The following is a 19,405-nucleotide window of genomic DNA, read 5'->3' as shown; positions in this document are numbered from 1 at the left end:
CTTAGGACCCTTCCATTGTCTTTGGAGGAGAGATCTTGTAGTTGAGACTTGCTTTGTTCCACTGTTACCTCCTTTTGCATATCAGCTACTATTTACTCTCTGTTCTCACGTGATCTATTCTCATGTGATACTATAACCTGAAAACTGGTGTATACTCAGTGCAGGATGCAGTGCTTTATATATGCTAATAATAGCTAGCTGATATGATAGCTACCATCTTTTGAGCACTCACTATGTGCTATGCTCTTTTCTCAGTACTTTGTATTATGTCATTTAACCATCTGTGAAGTAGATACTGTTTTTTTCCATTTTATAGGTGAGGGAACTGTGGCTTGGGGAGTTGAAGTCAATGATCTGTGGTTTTATAGCTGTAAATAGTAAGGCTAGGTGTCAGACTTAAACCTGTACTCCTGCCCATTATGTGACTCTGTCTTCCTATTATAGGTATAGTGGGAGCATAATACATTATTTACATTAAACAATATATCTCTTCACTTTTTTAAAGGAAAATTTAAAAGCTTTGTATTATAGCTCTTCTATCTTCAATTAAGATGACCCTTTCTTTTGAAGATTCAGCTACATACATTACATGTATTGCTTGTCCTTTTTTGAAATAGTATCTATCATCATTGAGTTGCATCAATGTTATTCTTATATATAGAATTATACATTTAGAGAAGGACTTTTCACAAAAAGGGTAGTTTTAATTTATAAACTAGAAAACTTTAATTTTTTAAAATTGTTTTAAATTTTTATAGATTTCATTTGTTTATTTGAGAGAGGTGGGGAGGGACAAAAGCGGGGAGAGAGAGTCTTAAGCAGACTCCATGCTGAGCGTGGAGCTTGATGCCAGGCTCTGTTTCATGACCCTGAGATCATGACCTGAGCTGAAATCAAGAGTCAGATGCTTAACTGACTGCACCACCCAGGCCCCCTAAACTAGAAAACTTTTAAAATTTAGAGGTATCTGCTCTTTTGGAAAGAATCTGGAGTCTGTTTTTTTTTTTAACTAAATGGTTTAGCTGTGCTTATTAATAAGTTGTATATAGCTTGCACTTGATCTTCAAGGAAGAATGTTTGAGAAGATGTGTTTGAATCTGCCTCATATTTTTTTTCTGTAGCCAGATTTCCTGAAAGAGTTTATGTTTGTTTCCTTGCTTTTTAGTCACTCAGTAACCGACTTCAGTCTAGTGTCTACTGCCATCATTCTGTTGTTCTCTCTGAAATTGTCTGTGACTCCAGTGGTCACATGTTCTACTTTCCCCAGAATGGCTCCAAGTAATGCATGTTGTTCTGACATAGTTATTCATATAATCTCCTTTACTCTCAGAAGTGTCCCATTTTATACAATAAATTATATGATCACCCTTTTCATGACATACAGTCTGGGGAAATCTGTGGCCACTCTTTGGACTTTATCTTTCCTGATTTTTCGGTAGCATTTCATACTGTTGAGTGTCTGTTCTTTCTGTGGTCCAAAACTCTTTTCTGCTTGTCCTGTTGATGTTGGTGTTTTTTGGCACTTTGTCCCAGTCTCTTTGCTCTTCTCACTTTCCCCATATTTTCTGAAATCATACTGCAAAGTCTTATTTTACTTTCTGTATATACTTCCCTTCTAACGCAGTTAGTCTTTTCTGGAAATTCTTACACAAATTGAATTTTCTGGAAGCTAAATAGCTTTGGTAGCATTGCTAAGATCTTTAAATATAAATGTATTTTTTCCAGCAGTAAATTACATTTTTCTAAGCCAAGGTCTGAAATGATCTTTAGCTCCCATGGTGTTTATTCCTCTTTTTTAAAAAGTAGCATAATGTTTCATGATACATGTTTACTGGTTTTCTAAAAGCACCATAAACTTTCCTGTTTTTACATCAAGAGTATTAGAATGGGCTTTAGATATTGTGAATTACCTATAACTAGCTACAGATATTACAACAGGATCTCTATACTTTGTTTTTATTTTTTAATAAATCTATCTAGCTTTTACAGAAATTTTCATTAACAGTATTTGAAAATTTTGGCTATACTATTAGTAAATACAGAAGCTGATACAATGAGAATTCACATGGCCACGGCAGTAGCTAAAGATTAAAAGGAAAAAGCCTGTAGTAGTAATTAATCCCTACCTTACCCTTTTACTTTGTCATATTTGCTTCTGCACCATATTACTTTGTGATTCCAAACATAACTCATCACTATTCATATCCCTGAAATTTTATAGTTTGTCTTATGAAACAGTCTATATATAAAATGGGAACTTAAAACCATATGTTGCAGGGGTGCCTGGGTGGCTCAGTCGGTTAAGCATCTGATTCTTGATGATCAGGTCATGATCTCAGGGTTGTGAGATCGAGTCCCACGTCAGGCTCTGCACTGGGCATGGAACCTGCTTAAGATTCTCTCTCTCTCCCTCCCTCTGCCCGCTCTCTCTCTCTCACAAAAAAACAGAACAAAAAAAAAGCCCAGAAACCCCCCCCAACCCCCCAAATCATATGTTGCATAACCATAAGGATGTCTGTAGATGGTAATAATCCCAGAGTGATCTGTCCTGCATATCAAACTGTTTATTGAGCTATATTCCTTGGATGTCTACAAGTACCTCAAACACACAATGTCCACACCAAAAATTCTTTCTTCTTATCTATCAAGCCTGCTTCTTTTCTATTATTGTGTGTGTGTGTGTGTGTGTGTGTGTGTATGTATGTGTATGTGAGTACACAAGTGTGTGTTTTGGTTCCACTGTCCAACCACCTATACAGCTGCCCAAGTTAAAAACCTAGAAGTCATTTTTGACTTCTTTGTACCCCTTGTAGATATAATGAACATCACCAAGTCTGTCATTTGAACCTGTAAACATCTTAAAATAGCTGTTTCTCTTTATCTTTACATCTTCATGCCACCACCATAGTTCAAGCCATTGTCATCTCCAGGCCTCATGCCACTAGCCATCACCACCCTTCTTTAGTCCCTTTCCGCACTACACATATGATCATGTCCCTGTCTCTCAACCCTACCCCCTCAGTTGCTTGTCATCCTCTTCACATGAACTCCAAACTCCTGAAGCTAATTTTTAAGGCCCTCTGGCTTCATTTGTGCCACCCATCCTCTGCATTCTTTGTCCTAACGATTCCATCCTTTTTTTATATTGCTTCCTCTACTCAAAACACCATTTCCTCTCCCATCCCTAGTTTATTTGGCTGATCCTTATTCCTCCTTCATTCTGTAGATCTTAGTTTAGACATCACTTCCTCAGAAGGGTCTTTTCCTGAATTGTAGACTAGCTATATTTGTTCTTATGACTTGTACTTTGCCTGTGATAGCCGTATCAGAGGCAAAGTACTGTCTTCTTATATTAATATCAGTGGATAGACTATATAAGTTTTGATTTATTTACCTCTTTATTCTCAGAACTTAATAGAACACCTGGCCCTCAGTGCTCAGTAAATATTTGTTGATGAGTGAATCTCAGTTGGGGAAAAATAGAAATCCTAGTCACTTTATTTCACTAAAGGTTCCAAGGTGTTTTTCACAAGAATAGTAATATTTAAAGCAGTACCAGGAAAACAGTCATTTTGTTTAATTGTTTTCTGCTTATTCATCTTCTGGTTTCAATTAAATAGAACAGTGATTTTCAGTGTTTAAAAAATTAAGTTTAAATTCCAGCATCACTGAGCACTGTTCCATTAGTATCAACTGCTCACCAACTCATGGTGGCAGTAGTTGTCAGTCAGAGAGGGCTTTCTAATTTCAGGTGTGGGTGATTTGTAAAACCCCACTTCTTCATTCAGTTACACCATCTCTCATCCGGTTGAGAGGTGCTAAAAGAGAGCATACTTAACTTTGTGGGTCCCGTTCTTGTATATTATTAAATTTAAGAGTTGGGTAAAATAATTTCATGGACTGAAACCTTAATTTAATGTATGAAAAATAAGAAGTGCAATAGAAGCCTCTTCCCTGATGAGTTTATTTTAAATTTTTTAAATATTAAAATTTTTTAAAAAAGATTTTGTTTGAGAGAGAGCTCGTGCACTCAAGAAAGAGAGAGAGCGTGTGCACACGAGGTGGGGGGGAAGGGCAGAGGGAGAGGGAGAAGCAGACTCCCCACTGAGCAAGGGCTCGATCCCAGGGCAAGACCCTCAGATTAGGGCCTGAGCTGAAGGCAGACGCTTAACCCACTGAGCCACCCATGCGCCCCCACTCATGAGTTTAATTAGTAGATAATTAGTTGAAAAAGTTGGTTAAAGTGAGGAATCATAAAAAAAAAATTACACACGTATTAAACAGTGCATTTTAACTTAAAATACAGATATGCTTGTTCATTCTCTTAATTTTGGGCAAAGCATTTTTAAGGTATGGTTTCCTTGACTGGAGTTCTCCCTCATCACTTCTTCAAAACATCATCTGTGATTTCCAGTTTCAGTTTCTTTAGAGTTAGAACATAAAAATCTTTATGAAGCAATCTGAGTGTAAAATTCTAGGTTTTTATGGTTTTTCTCTAAGATTTTTTAACATTTTCTTAGGCACTTTTATTGTCTCTCAAAAGCTTATGATCCAATCCAGTTTTTGTAATACCTGTCTTTATGTATTCATATTTCATCAGTTATGTACTTTTAATTTAAATTTTATAATAAAAAGAACAATTATAATGAACAGAAACAAAAACTGACTCTGGATAAGCATATATCTTGGCTTATGTACTAGGGAATAGGTTGCTAGCTTTGAGTACTCTGTATATTATGAATATTAGTATGTTATACAGTAGGAATGGGGGGCTCATTTGTCCAGTGAATCAATTAATTTGGAATAGATTAAGAGAGCTAATGCATATACGCTCTAACTTCTGGTAGTAAAGGTTTGATTGAACATACCTAATTTTCCCCCACCCACAACAATGTAATTGGACTTTGAAGATTTTTTTTAAAGGCTTAAGAAGTTTATGTATGTGTGTATCTTTCATTTTTGGAATACTGTATTTGCTAAAAAGTTATATTACATATTCTTTGAGTAGAAGAAAGTAACTATATATCGCTTATATCATACAGATTTGTTTGATAAGATGGAATGAGATTAATCTAGGGATAAAAATATTTTCTTGATTGGAACTGAAGATATTGCATTATGTTGTTAAAATCAAGAAACTAATAAGGTTTGATGAACATATAGCTAGCTCAATATCATGTAATATGTTAGACATGTGATAATAATTATAACGATGTACTCAGTGTTATGTTAATGCTTCATTTAATTCCCTTAAGATATGTGTCTTTCCCTCATTTTCTAAATGGGGAAATTGATTCACAGTCTAAGTAACACATCATATGGCTGGCTGGAGTTTGAATTTAGATATCCCTGATTCTAATGTATATAATGTATATCATCGGTAAAGTTTTTGTTTTTTTTTAAACTTATTATTGGGCTGTGTGTGTCTGTTTTAGATGAAGAAAATAGTTTACATGTGGTAGTGAACTGTGGAGAAGCATTATTGAAGAATAACACTTACTGGCCTCTTGTCAGTGATTTTATTAATATCCTTTCTCATCAAAGTGTGGCTAAGAGATTTTTGGAGGACCATGGTTTGTTAGTTACATGGATGAACTTTGTATCTTTCTTTCAAGGTATGAATTTTACTTTTTTAATTAATTTTTTTAGTTTACAAAATGCCTAATGAAAACGATCAGATATACTAATTAAAAGATAATAGCACATCATTCAGGTTACATGTGAAATGTCTCAATTAGTATTTGTAAGTACTTTAATCAAGTGTTCATGAAAATATATCAGAGTTATGAAAAATACCAAATTATTAAAAAGGAAATAGGAGTGTAGTTTTTTAGCACTTTAAATCATTAATCTAGAAATTTCTAATTTATTCTTCAAGAAAGTTTTATAACACTTTCATAAAATTTCAACTAGGATCACTTAAAATAGTTTTGACTTTCTTATTTAACATATTCAGTTATATTATGTAAGAGACAACTCACAAAGTGTTTCTAAGAAAACCTGGTTCGTAAAGACTTCTAAAAGGACTAGATTATTATTTTTTTAATTATTTATTTATTTCTCTACATATTGTGTCACTTATGCCATTTGTGTACACCAAGTGTTTGGTACTAGGAAGTATTTTACTTGATTTTAAATATGAATACTTGCTTCCATTTGGCAAGGTTTATAACTGCTTTAATTTTTGCAAGGTATGAACTTAAACAAGCGAGAACTAAATGAGCATGTGGAATTTGAGTCTCAGACCTACTATGCTGCCTTTGCTGCTGAACTTGAGGCCTGTGCACAGCCAATGTGGGGGCTCTTATCCCATTGTAAAGTTAGGGTATGTCGAAAATATTTTTGTTAATTTCTGTCTTTACCTTTAAAAGAGTGATTTAAGAAAAAGATTTGTGAAAACATTGATTTGTTTACTTATATATATTAATGAGCAATGTTTAATTGTGAATTCAGCTGTGTGAATGCTGACTTGAGACATTAACTGTAATTCTTCGGCAAGTTGGAGTTCATTATATTATCAGATCCTTGCAGCCTTCCCTTACTGTGATTAGTCTTTGGAGCTTTAGAAGTCTCCATATTTATCTTTATTGCTTCATTTTATCCATTATCAGTTAGTTGCCCGATGCTTCTTGTCTTTTAAGGAATGGAAATAGTTCTCAATAAAGTTTACATTTTTAAGATTCCAAGCACAAAATTAGTATACATTTCATACAACTTCCAGTTGTGTACAAAAGGAATCTTAATAGTAGCAGAGCAGCAACATAAATTCTTATAATTGAGTAAGAAAATGATCACTTGTAATTGCATGTAGTGGTGTCTTTGTATACAAGTATATATTTTACTTTTTGCATTTTGAAGTATTGGTTTGATGGGTCTCCAGAGTCCCTGGATGATCCAGAAAAATGGAATTTCCTGACCCTATTAAACTAAGAACTTGACTGAGATTTTGCTATATAGATCCCGTGAAGACCAACTGCCAGCCTGTATCGATAAGCATGCTGGACAAGATTTTATAGTGGAAATATTTTGAAGCCTTGGATTCTGATCTTGGCTCTGCCTTTTCCTACTTACAATCCTTGGTCAACTCATTTAAAACTATTTGATAGTCTCCTCCTTTCTCCCTTTTTTTTTTTTTTGGAAAACAAAACAAAAGAAAATGGAAACAGGACACTAAAGCCTGCCCTTCTTCACAGGGTTATTATGAAGCCCTCCTCCGTGTTCTTTAAATATGTGAATTCCTTTAAGCAGATTTGTATTTTCTCTCATGACTTCAGCTATTCTCCAAATGCATGTGACTTATAACTTTGTTAGTCTAGCCAGGTTCACATTTCCAACAGCTCTGGTTATTCATGTAGATCTCCTTATAAGTACATGAATTTTCTCAAGCCCCTAACTAACTTATTAAATTCATCTGCCCATACTGTATCCTTTATGTCATTTAATGGTGTCTGAAAATGTACAGTTAATCTAATATGAAAACTATATCTCCTTGCTGTGCCAGTTGTGTTCAACCTGTAATCAGATACCATGAAATTTCTCTTCTGTTCCAGAAATTCTCCCTACCACTTCTTTCCTGTGTTTTAATTTATTTATTTTTATCTTTAAAATCTGGGTGGTTAAGATAATTTAACTGGTTTTCCTGCCTCTGAATTCTTCCTACTCTAATATGTCCCAATACTGAAATTACTTTTCTAAGCTCTGTGCATAATCTCTCCTTTGCTTAAAAAAATCCTTAAAATTCTCATCTGTCTGCAGGGTAACATCTGTGTTTCCTATAGAGACATTTAAGATCATTTGCCCTTAACTTGTATCTCACAATTCATCTTCCATCTATGCTCCTCTATCTATCTCCATGTCTTCACTGGATTGAATACCATTCTTCAACATGGGGTGTCCTCTCTTGATTCCTATGCTTTTGTTCAAACTAGTCCCTTTTTTGACTTATGGTCTCTCATTCTTTCTGCTTATTCTAACATGAGAATCATCTCGGAAACTCTAAGAGTATATATGTCTAAGCCCCATGGTCAGAGATTTTGATTTATTTGATGTGCAGAAGGACCTTGGCAGTGATTCTAACCAGAGTGAAGAACCACTAGTGTTAGCTCTTCAAAAATGCTGACCAGCTGATACGTAATCTCTTCATTTAAAGTTCTTTCACTCAGGTTTATGATTCTAGTTTCAGTGTTATTGTAGTACTTTAATTTCCGCTGTAGCATTTATTTAAAAAAAACTGTCATATAATATGAGGTTCATTTGTTCATTCACTAAAAAAATTTTGTTTAATGCTGTTCTTATGCCAGATGCTATCTAGATGCTTAGGTTTTGTGTGTTGAACCAAATAGACGTGGTTCTTGTTCTTGTGGGGCAGTCTGATGGGGGAGATAGATGTTAAGTAGGTAAACACACAGATTCATTTTGTAAGTGTACTCTATAGGAAAATAATAGGTTGCTGTGAAGAGTAATGGGTGTGGGGACTGATTTGTGCTCCAAAAGGGAGTCGGGACTAAGGTTATACATTTTAGACCCTTGGTAATGTAAATGGTATTTATCACCACGGGGTGGCATGAGGTCAAGTAGGGAGAGAAGTAGGCCCTGAAGAAAGAACTAACATTGCGACATCAGAGATAAGCGTGCTGAGAAAAACCAGAGGAACACAGTATCCTATAAGCCAACAAAAGACAGAGATGCAGCAGGGAGGTTGATACGATGTTAATATGAAAAGATCAGTATTTTAGGAGGATTTTTCTGACAACTGTGTTTAAGATAAATTTGGATTATGAAGTTGGGGTTATGTTTATCTCTGATAATGAGAACTCATTGTTTCTAGGCAGTAGTTTAATTTTTAGCTTTGAAGGCCAGGTTTGCAGTGTGTTATTGTTCCCTTAACCTAAGAAGTGAAGAGGGTTGAGAAAACAAGCTCATATTGTCCTAATAGAATCTGAGAGAGTAGTTTCTCAGTTAAGGGAGTATTTAGTTCCTAAGTAAGACATTTTCTTGATGAGCACCCACATTCTGTCAGACGTTGTTCTTCACACTATATTCTTTGCTTTATATTCTTATCTAGTCTTCATTACATCTCTTATAAAGTAGATAGTATCATCTCTTTCTTTCAGAAGTTAAATAACTTGCCCAAGTTCACACAGCTATTAAGTAGAAGCTGAGTTTGAAAACAAATCCATCTGATTTCAGAACTTGTGCTCTTTCCCACTTTGCTGTAATTGTCTGTTAAAAGCAAGAATGTCTAGAGCTTTTCAGCAGTACTGTTGTTGGGTTTAGAAATGTAAGCTAGAAGAAAGACTATTAAAGTAAAAAAAAATTAGCTATTTCGTTTTTTCTATTCTCTAATTATAAGATATAAAACTAAAGGATTAACAATAAAAAGAACTTCACCTGATAGCTTATCTTCTTTGTATGATTGCCCTAAATGTGTTTGGTTATTGAAAATGTTAAGGGCTAGTTAAACAATTAATACTAGATTGATAACAGATAGATTAGGGATGGCGCATTTCCAGAATCTCACTAATTTTTGCCTTCCTTACAGAACAAATGAACTGTAAAATCTCCATCTAGTGGCAGCTTTAGGTAACTGCAGATTTGACGGGAGTAGTCTGGCCATGACCCTTTGGAGCACTGCTTGTCACACATAGTGCTGGACTATGACACAGAGCATTTTACAAACATTATTTCATTTGCTTCCTTCACAGTACTAGGAGGTAGATAGTATTATGTCCATTTTTACATATGGATAAACAGACTGAAAAGGTTGTAAAACTAGTAACTCGACATGCACACTGCAGTTTTTTTTGGTGGGTGTGTTAGTGGTGGGAGATGGGAGGGAGATGATCTGGACATGATTATTAAATATGCTATATTTAGAAATGGAGTTAACTGGTCACCTTTTAAAAGGCTCTTGATACATGCTTTTCAAATTTTTCTCCAGAAGGGTCATATCAGTTTATACTTGTACCATCAGGGTATTATGATACATCTTTGCCCAAACTCTTGATAAAATGGGAGAATTTGGTTTTAAATGTTTCTTTATCTGTTGAGTTATCTGCCACCTTAGGTTGGTTATGACACATTATTTATGGTAACTTAAAAGTGCCATTAAATTTTTTTCAGTAAGAAATCAGGAAACATAATATATAAAATAATATTTTTATAAAGATAAATTTCATATAGGGTGGATTAAAACAGGGTGAGACTGCTGGCAAGGAAACCAGATAAGTGATATTTGGACTGAGGTAGTGGGCATAAGAGTAGACCTACATGATAATATTAAGGAAGAATTAACAGGACAGGAGACTGAGCAGGGTGAAGGAAAAAGCAGCAATGGGAGACTTTAGTGTTCCTTAAAGGCACAGAGTAATATATATATGTAGCTAAAGATTTTAACCTACTTGACTTTTATGCTACCTGTACTATTATTATACATTAAGGCCCCCAAATGTCTTTCTTTTTTTACAACTTTTTTTTATTGATTTCAAATTTATACAACCTAAAATTCTGTATTTTAACCATCTTAAACTATTCAGTTCAGTTGTATAGTATATTCACAAAGCTGTGCAGCTGGTACCAGAAATTCCCCACTAGTCACCCATCCCTTAAAGAAACCTCATACCTCCCAGTCTCAACGTCCTCTTATTCCCTGGAAACCACTGATCTCCCATCTGTCTCTGAATTTGCCTAATCTAGACATTTCATATAAATGGAATCATACAATATATGTATGGCCTTTTGTGTTGGTCTTCTTTCACTTAGCATAATGTTTTCATGGTTCAACTATGCTATGGTGTGTATCATTTCTTTTCATAGCCGAATAGTAATCCATTGCATAGATATACCACATTCTACTTGTCTATTCATGGGTTAATGCCATTTTTAGTTACTGTGGATAATGCTGCTGTGAACATTTGCATGTAAGTTTTTGTGTGAACATATATTTTTAATTCTCCTGGGTATATGAGAGTAGGATTGTTTGGTCATATGGTAACTCTGTGTTTAACTTCAAAGTGGCTGTACCATTTTACATTTCCACCAGCAATGTATGAGAGTTTCAATTTCTCTGCATCCTTGCCAACACTTTTTATTTTGCATTTAAAAAATTAGAGCCTTCCTATTAGGTGTGAAGTGATATCTTATTGTGGTTTTGATGTACGCTTTCTTAGTGACTGATAGTGTTGAGTTCATGTGCTTATTAGCCATTTGTAGATCTTCTTTGGATAAATGTCTATTCAGATCCTTTGCCCATTATTTATTTTTTTTAAAGAGAGGTTATCGTGATTTATTTTGCCATTTAAACTTAATAGTTGCCTATTTCACTGGATCCATTTCTCCATAAAACATTATAACTTTCTTTCGTATTACCTTTGAGTGGCACACACTTACCTTTCTTCTTAGCAAGCTAAGATATCCACAGGCTGCTCATACTGCTTAAATGTTCTCTGCTCCTTTTTTGTCTGTTTGTTTTTATTTTTTGTTGTGGCAAATATGCATAACATACAATTTAATCATTTTTAGGTGTGCAGTTCGTTGATATTAAGTACATTCTCGGTGTTGTGCAGCCATCACCACCATTCATCTCCAAGATTTTATCATCCCCAAGGAAACTGTACTCATTAAAGAGTTAGTATTAGGGAACTTGTAATATTTTTGGAATCTCTTCAAAGGGAACTTGATATGCATCATATAAAACTATTTCAGCCTTGATTCATTTTCAAGAATATATTATATAAGACATAGCATGTTGTGTTCCTTAGTTTTCATAATTGTCTCTGGTCATTACTATTAATTCATGAAAGGATTTCTTAAAATGGCAAATGTGGTTATTTTGATAATATATATATATTTTACCATTATATATACAACTTTTACATATTGCATATAATTTGAAGTTGAAAATATACATATTTATATAGTGTAAAATTTGTATAACTTATTATTTTAGGAAACTCAAGAATATACCCGAAATGTTGTTAGATATTGCCTTGAAGCTCTTCAAGACTGGTTCGATGCCATTAACTTCGTAGATGAGGTATGTATGTTTTTGACATATATAAAGGCACTTAAGAAAAGTGTTAGATCTCATTTAACACTGAGAATAATATCTTTTTGTGGGATAAGGGAACGAAGTTAGAATGAGGATAACACCATTAGGTTTAAAAATGGAGAGGTGGAAGATCAGCGCTTTGACATTTAGGAGATTCTAAAGTGTACTAATCATACTTGCTAATTTCCTAGAGAATGGCGTGATTTCTTTTTCTGTTATTAAGTGTATATGTCTCCATGTTTCTCAGGAGTAAAAATTAGTTTCATTTGGAGAGGTTAAAGTGACAGCGCAAATGTGAATAAGATAGGGGAGATTAATGGAAAGGGTGTTACATCTTCATTAATTGGTCAGTGTTCTCCTGTGGGCTTGAACAAAGGTGATTGTTATTAATAACGAGCTGAGAAGAATTGGCTCAGAACATACTCCTTATGAATTAAACAAGGGCTTGCTTGTAATTAGTCGACCAACTTTCCTATCAGAAGCCCCTTTTATTCCTCTTATAAAGTGGGTTCAGAATATGCCATATGCATAAGGAGGACCATGTTTCAGACAACTCTAATTCCCCCATCTGATTTCTGAATCCTGGGCAGATGGAACTTTTTTTTCGTGGTGGGGGGGGAGGTGTCGGGATTTTTCTTTCTTTTTCTTCGTCTTTCTTTTAAAAATTTTTGGATACACTCACAAACTTGTTGAAAATTTGGAAGTGGAGTACAAAGAACTTTGTTTTCTTGAACCATTTGACTTGATGCCCAAATACTTGATACTCCCAAATACTTCAGTGTGTATTTCCTACAAACAAGGACATTGTCTTATACAACCAGATACAACTATAAAAATTAGGAAGTTAACATTAAGATATTATACTGTCCAATCCTTAGATTTCCTTTATGTTTTACAAATTGTCCATTGTTGTCCTTTATAGCAATCCTTAACATTAAGATATTATTACTGTCCAATCCTTAGATTTCCTTTATGTTTTATAAATTGTCCATTGTTGTCCTTTATAGCAAAAGCATCCTATTCTGAATCCCGTGTTGCATTTAGTCATCTCCTTCTGGAACAGTTTATTTTGAAGAGTACAGCTAGCTCAGTTATGTTGTAGAATACCTCTTAGTCTGGGTTTGTCCCATGATTAGATTCATATTATGCCTCCGTACTTTCAATGTGCTTTACTCCTTCTTCGCCCCCTCTAGGATTAGTCCCTCAGCTGGAGCTTCTCTCCTTCCAGTTCTCATTGGTCTTTGAAACCTAGGAGGTGTTGCTGAAGTGGTAGCATCACTAAGAAAACACTTCGAAGAAGGGGAAACCTCTATTACACACAGAGGGTTATGTAGTATTTTAACATGAAATTAACGGTTGAGCTCAGGGGTGGAGTTAAGGACAGTTAGAATCATGTATGGTAAATAGAGCAGCTGAACTCAAGGAAATAGTAGATTTGTTTTTCACACAAATATTTAGGAATTTATTGGATATTATAAACAGATTTTTAGTAGAAGGGAAAATATAGAACTTAAGGAATCTCACAGTATGGTATGCTTTTTATGGTATTTTCACAGTTTTTTGTTTCTTAAGGTGGACTGTCATATTTGTTCCTCAAAACAACTTTGTGAAGTAGAGAAGGTATTATCCCCCCCCCCTTTTTTAGATGTAAAATGGAGATGCAAAGATATTAAATGACTTGCCTATAGTTACATAGCAAATTACTAGTCATCTCTTAATTCCTTGTGTGGTAGTATTTCTTAAAGATTTTATTTATTTATTTGAGAAAGAGAGAGAGGGAGAGAGAGAGCAGGGGGTGGGGAAAACCAGAGGGAGAGGGACAAACACACTGTCCACTGAGTGTGGAGCCTGACGCAGGGCTCAATCCCAGGACCCTGAGATCACAGCCTGAGCTGAAATCAAGAGTTGGATGCTCAACCAACTGAGCCACCCAGGTACTTGTCTGATGGTATTTCAGTGGTGCTGGCTATTGTCAGTGGAAAGAGGTAATGAGTTAAGCAGACCCAAGTATATATTGTGGCTCTGCCACAAACCAACTAGCTATGTGATCTTAAACAGTTTTTTCTTTTTAAGATTTTTTATTTATTTATTTATTTATTTATTTATTTATTTATTTGAGAGGGAGAGCACAAGTATGCATATGAGTGGGGGGGAAGGGCAGAGGAGGGGGGAGAGAGAGAATCCCAAGCAGACTCCCTGCTGAGTGTGGAGCCCAATGCGGGCCAGGTCCCATGACCCCGAGATCACAACCCCAGCTGAAACCAAGAGTTGGACATGCAACCGACTAAGCCACCCAGTGCCCCTTAGACAGGTTTTTAAAAGTTATTTTATTTTAAAATTTTTTTAGCATTGCTGAATCCATCTCCTTATCTCTTTATTGAAGATATTAGCCAATGAGGACTGACTACGAGGCACATGTTATATTTTTGATAAATATTTCTTTTACCATCCTTGTGAGTGGATATCAGTTATTGGAGAAATCTAGCACAGATTAAATAAATATCTTTTGAACTGAATTAAGCCAAATTAGTCTCATTAGAGACAAGGAATAGAATAAATTTTCCAATAAGGTAGGCCATTTAAGAATCCTCAAATACGGGGCGCCTGAGTGGCACAGCGGTTAAGCGTCTGCCTTTGGCTCAGGGCGTGATCCTGGCGTTATGGGATCGAGCCCCACATCAGGCTCCTCTACTGGGAGCCTGCTTCTTCCTCTCCCACTCCCCCTGCTTGTGTTCCCTCTCTCACTGGTTGTCTCTATCTCTGTCGAATAAATAAATAAAATCTTTAAAAAAAAAAAAAAAGAATCCTCAAATACATGAATGTCCTGTAGGGCAACGATTATGAGTATGTGGTAGGGTAGTTTGACTAGAGTTGTTGATAAAAGGGAAGTAGAACATATGTTCATCCAGCAAATATTTGAATGTTTGCTATTTAAAAAATATTGGAGATAGGTGATAAAACAGTCCCTAATTTAAGGAAATGGGAGATAGGTAAACAGTTAATATGATTCCAGTGCTTCTGTAAAGTTGTGACTAGGTACTATAGGGGGAATAGAGTGTAGTATCTGACTTAGCTTGAGGGATTTAGGAAACGTTTCCTAGTACAAATGTCATTTGAGCCAAGTCTTAAAGATATGCTAATCCATTGGGAGAAGGGATGTGTAGTATTTGAAGCAGAGGGAACAGCAGAAAGGCACAGAAGGTTGGTGGGTTAAGGATACTACCGTGCATGATTTTATGTGACTGGAGATGAGGTACAAGATTTAATTAATGTTTTGGAAAGATCACCTCCTGGCAACATATAGAGGTTTAAATAGAGAGATGTGTTATTTAAGGTTCTTTTGCATGCAAGGAAAAAACATTCTTGATGTAGCTTAATTTAGAGGAGGCCGAATTTCTTATGAGTGCAGAGGCGGTATCTCAAGGATCTTACGGCAGCTGGACCTCAGGAGCTGAGTGGAAAGCTGAGCAGGAGCTTGTGTCTTTGACCTTTGCTTTGCCCTATTTGCCTCATTTGTTCTTCCCCCTCTGTATGTTGGCTTTCTGTGCTTCTTTGCCTATGTGATGAAATGTTACCTTCCTATAGCTGCCTAATGTTACAATTTCAAGCATTCTTCCAAGATTCTGAGGATGTCTCTGAATCCAACATCAAGGTTTTGTTTTGTTTTTTTAATAAAATTTTTAAAAGATTTATTTATTAGAGAGAGAGCGTGAGCGCATGAGCTGGGGGAGGGGCAGAGGGAGAGGAAGAGGGAGAGAGAATCCTCAAGCCAACTCTCTACTGAGCATGGAGTCTGACACGGGGCTTGATGTCAGAACCCTGAGATCATGACCTGAGCCAAAATCAAGAGTTTGATGCTTAACAAACTGAGCTATCCAGACGCGCCCCAACCTGAAGTTTTTAAGAGGAAAGCTTATTTCTTATTGTTCAGGTTGGTTGATTCCAGTTAGATGTGGCTATTATAAACTTGACTGTCAGGCTCCAGAGTGAGTGTGTGTGTGTGTGTGTGTGTGTGTGTGTGTGTGTGTTTGGGAGATGGAGTAGGGAGGAATGATTCTGAGAAGATGGGGAGAGTTGTAAGCTAGGCAGTTACCACAAAGATGTCTCACAGAGAGTAAGAATAGAAGCAGGGGCTACACTGAAATCTAGGCACTAAATGTTGAGGGCCTGAGCTAAGGTTAGTTAGGGGCAGCGTGGAAACAGGGAAGGAGATAGATTTAAGGGATATTTAGAAAATCTGATAAACATGATTTGCTGCCTCATCAGATGTTGGAGCCTTGTGAGAAGGAAGGAATCTACATTTCAGATTCGAATTACTAGGAATTTAGAGAAGAAACATTGAGGAGGATTGAGTTTTAGGACAAAGATGCTGAGTTTAGTTTGGACCCATACTATTTGTGGTTTGCATGGGATATTAAGTGATAATGTTTAGTAGACACTTGAATGTAAGGTTTGGAATTCAGGGGTGAGACTTCTGCTGAGATTTGGGAGTCATCTTGGTAGAGCTGGCAGTCAAAGCTGTGAATCTGGATAAAGTCACCTAGGAGAATAGAAAGCTGAGAATGGCATCTGACGACCACCAGTTTATATGGAAGCAGTGGAAGAAGAGCTTAGCAAGTGGCTAAGAAGAGTGTGAGTTTAGGAAATGCTAAAGCCTTGAAAGACAAGATAGGGGGTGCCTGGGTGGCTCAGTCGTTAAGTGTCTGTCTTCGGCCCAGGCTGTGATCCCAGGGTCCTGGGATAGAGCCCCACATCAGGCTCCCTGCTCCGCTCGGAGCCTGCTTCTTCCTCTCCCACTCCCCCTCATTGTGTTCCCTCTCTTGATGGCGCTCTCTCTCTCCCTGTCAAATTAAAAAAAAAAAATCTTAAAAAAAAAAAAAAAGAAAAAGAAAGACAAGTCCATGACTTTGTAGGTAATAGCACTGTGTGTTTGGTACCGTGTTAAAGATAATCCTCACAGCTTCCCTTCTGCTTGTTATCCCTGTTTAGGTGCAGAGCAAAGTAACTGCTCATGTTTACAGCTAGAGGTGGCAGAGTCAGGGTTTGAACTCATGCAAATCTAGCTTTTAAGAGCCTACTCTAAACCACTGTCCTTAATGCCTTCAGAGGAAATTGAGGGAGATTCTGATTTAGCTAGTTGGTATAGAATTTGTTACTCAAATGATTCCAGTAATGGGAGCAAACTTTGTATTTTTAATTGTAAAATAAGTGTAACATAAACTTTACCATCAACCTTTTTTAAGTATATAATCCAGTAGTGCTAAGTATATTCACACTGTTCTGCAGCCAGTCTCCAGAACTTTGCATTTTCCAAAACTGTAACTCCTCATTTTCCTTTCCCTTCCAGCCCCTCACAACTACCATTATATTTTCCATCTCTATGATTTTGACTACTCTATGTACTTCTTATAAGTGGAATCATACAGTATTTATCTTTTTGTGACTGACTTATTTCAGTTAGCATAATGTCCTTAAGTTTCTTACATGTTGTTGCATATATCAGAAATTCCTTCCTTTTTGTGGAAGGCAAACTTTTAAATTATTAGAACAAGTTTCTATAGCCACTTATTCACATGTTGAGGAGGATGTTATCTTTGTTTTGAAAAAAAAAAAAAAAAGAACTCGGGGATGGTGACATATTGCAACCCTTCATAACTATAACTTTATACCAATATTACATTAGCATAATTGAATGTTCTGGATAAAGTTTTCTTTATTTTATCCAGAAAATATTTGTAAAAGCATTTAAAAACAAATAATACCTTTTTAATTTTTAATTTTTCTTATTTGTTTAAGAAGGACAGTTGTGGTGTAGTTTTGCCCTGTAGTGATAGAGTGGTTCATGGGATTTGTAGGTTTAAAATACAATTTTTATAATATTCACAAGAATGCCAAAGTTCCTTGATACATATGGTACTAAGCTTTCTTATGGAGGCTGTGTGTTCAGTGCTAATGTGGGGAGCATCTTACCCAGCTTGTGAACATAGGCAAGCCCTTCACCTGTACCTCACTTTAGGATTGTGATCAGAGCCTCTTGCCAGTCTGAATATAACAGTGGAATCCAGACTGACTCTTCAGTTCACTGTTTGTTAACTTTAGGACGTTATTTAAGTTTCCAAGCTTGAATTTCCCTACTTATAAAATGAGAACATTAATAGTTTCTACTCCATAGGGTTCTTCTGAGGATTAAATGAGGTAATGTGAATAAAGTCAGCTGTGATTATTGTTCTTATTACTATCATCATGTTTGGTACGCATGCATTTGAAGATTCCCAGATAGGCTACTGTGAAAGGAACCTATTCCATCCCTTGTTCTGTGCTGGATGCTTCAGAGGATTCATGAGTAGTATATAATTTCTGCCTTCAGAAACTTGCATTTAGGCATTTAAAATGGAATTAATTTTATCTATACAGTGGTTTTTTAAAGCTGTATCTTCTGTAAGTTTAAGTTTTGATTAAAAAGGTATAGGAATAAATAAAGGTAAAAGTGTTGTAGCATTTTGAAACCTTCTTTGAATTTCTGTAAAACATTCTTTGACTTGTGGATTTTGTTTATTCCAGCCAGCACCTAACCAAGTCACTTTTCATCTGCCCCTTCATCGTTACTATGCTATGTTTTTGAGTAAGGTAAGACTATCATTCAACAATTCCAGTTGTTTTTTTAAAAATATTGGTTAAGTATTGGATTAGTAACTTTTTCTCCCATAATTTTTAGGCTGTGAAATGTCAAGAACTAGATTTGGATTCTGTTTTACCTGATCAGGAAATGTTAATGAAACTAATGATTCATCCACTCCAAATTCAAGTATGTATTCAGGCTTTTAAAAAGTTTTTAATTGAATTTCTTGGTTATGTGGTTCTTTCTTTATTTTTATGGCTTTACATTGTTGTTATAGCCAGAATGTTTGAAAAGTTTTTTTTTTAAACTTAGGTATTTTTGCTGGATTATATTTTGGTCTTTTTTTTGTTCTATGAGACTTACATTTAGTTGTAATTTCCCCAGGAATTCTTTTCACTGTATTTATTTATAGGGAAGTTTTTAATGTACTACAGCACTATTTTGAGAGTCAGGAGACCCAACAGATTTCTAGCATTAGTACTACATCAATTTAATATTACCCGTGTGTTTTGGGGTAACTTACCTACTTGCTCCTTAATTTCTCCATCTGGAAAATGAGAGGAGAGAAAAGAGAGGATTTTCCTGCATAAGCACTATGGTTACTTTCAGTTCTAATACTATAATTTTGTGGGCCAAACTTTTATGTATAGTAGAGGGACTTGTACTTCAATTTGTTTTTCCTGGCAATTTTTGATTTGTGAAACATGATTGAACTTTAACACGGGGGGTTAGGAACA

General features: G+C 35.7%; 1 protein-coding gene across 1 annotated transcript in view; it reads left to right on the top strand.

Annotated features, from left to right (window-relative positions):
• Window positions 1-19,405, top strand: part of UBR3 (ubiquitin protein ligase E3 component n-recognin 3) — a 230,724-nt gene that overhangs the window by 57,218 nt on the left and 154,101 nt on the right. Inside the window, exons 9-13 of the mRNA XM_040644068.1 lie at window positions 5,436-5,615; window positions 6,192-6,325; window positions 11,948-12,034; window positions 18,611-18,676; window positions 18,765-18,854. Coding sequence (XP_040500002.1) covers window positions 5,436-5,615; window positions 6,192-6,325; window positions 11,948-12,034; window positions 18,611-18,676; window positions 18,765-18,854 — 557 coding nt within the window. The remainder of the gene's footprint in view (window positions 1-5,435; window positions 5,616-6,191; window positions 6,326-11,947; window positions 12,035-18,610; window positions 18,677-18,764; window positions 18,855-19,405) is intronic.

The sequence above is a fragment of the Ursus maritimus genome, unplaced genomic scaffold, assembly GCF_017311325.1.
Source record: "Ursus maritimus isolate PB19 unplaced genomic scaffold, ASM1731132v1 scaffold_1, whole genome shotgun sequence".
Lineage (NCBI taxonomy): Eukaryota > Metazoa > Chordata > Mammalia > Carnivora > Ursidae > Ursus > Ursus maritimus.
Note: the sequence above shows the minus strand (reverse complement) of the source record. Positions and strands in the feature narration are given on the sequence as shown.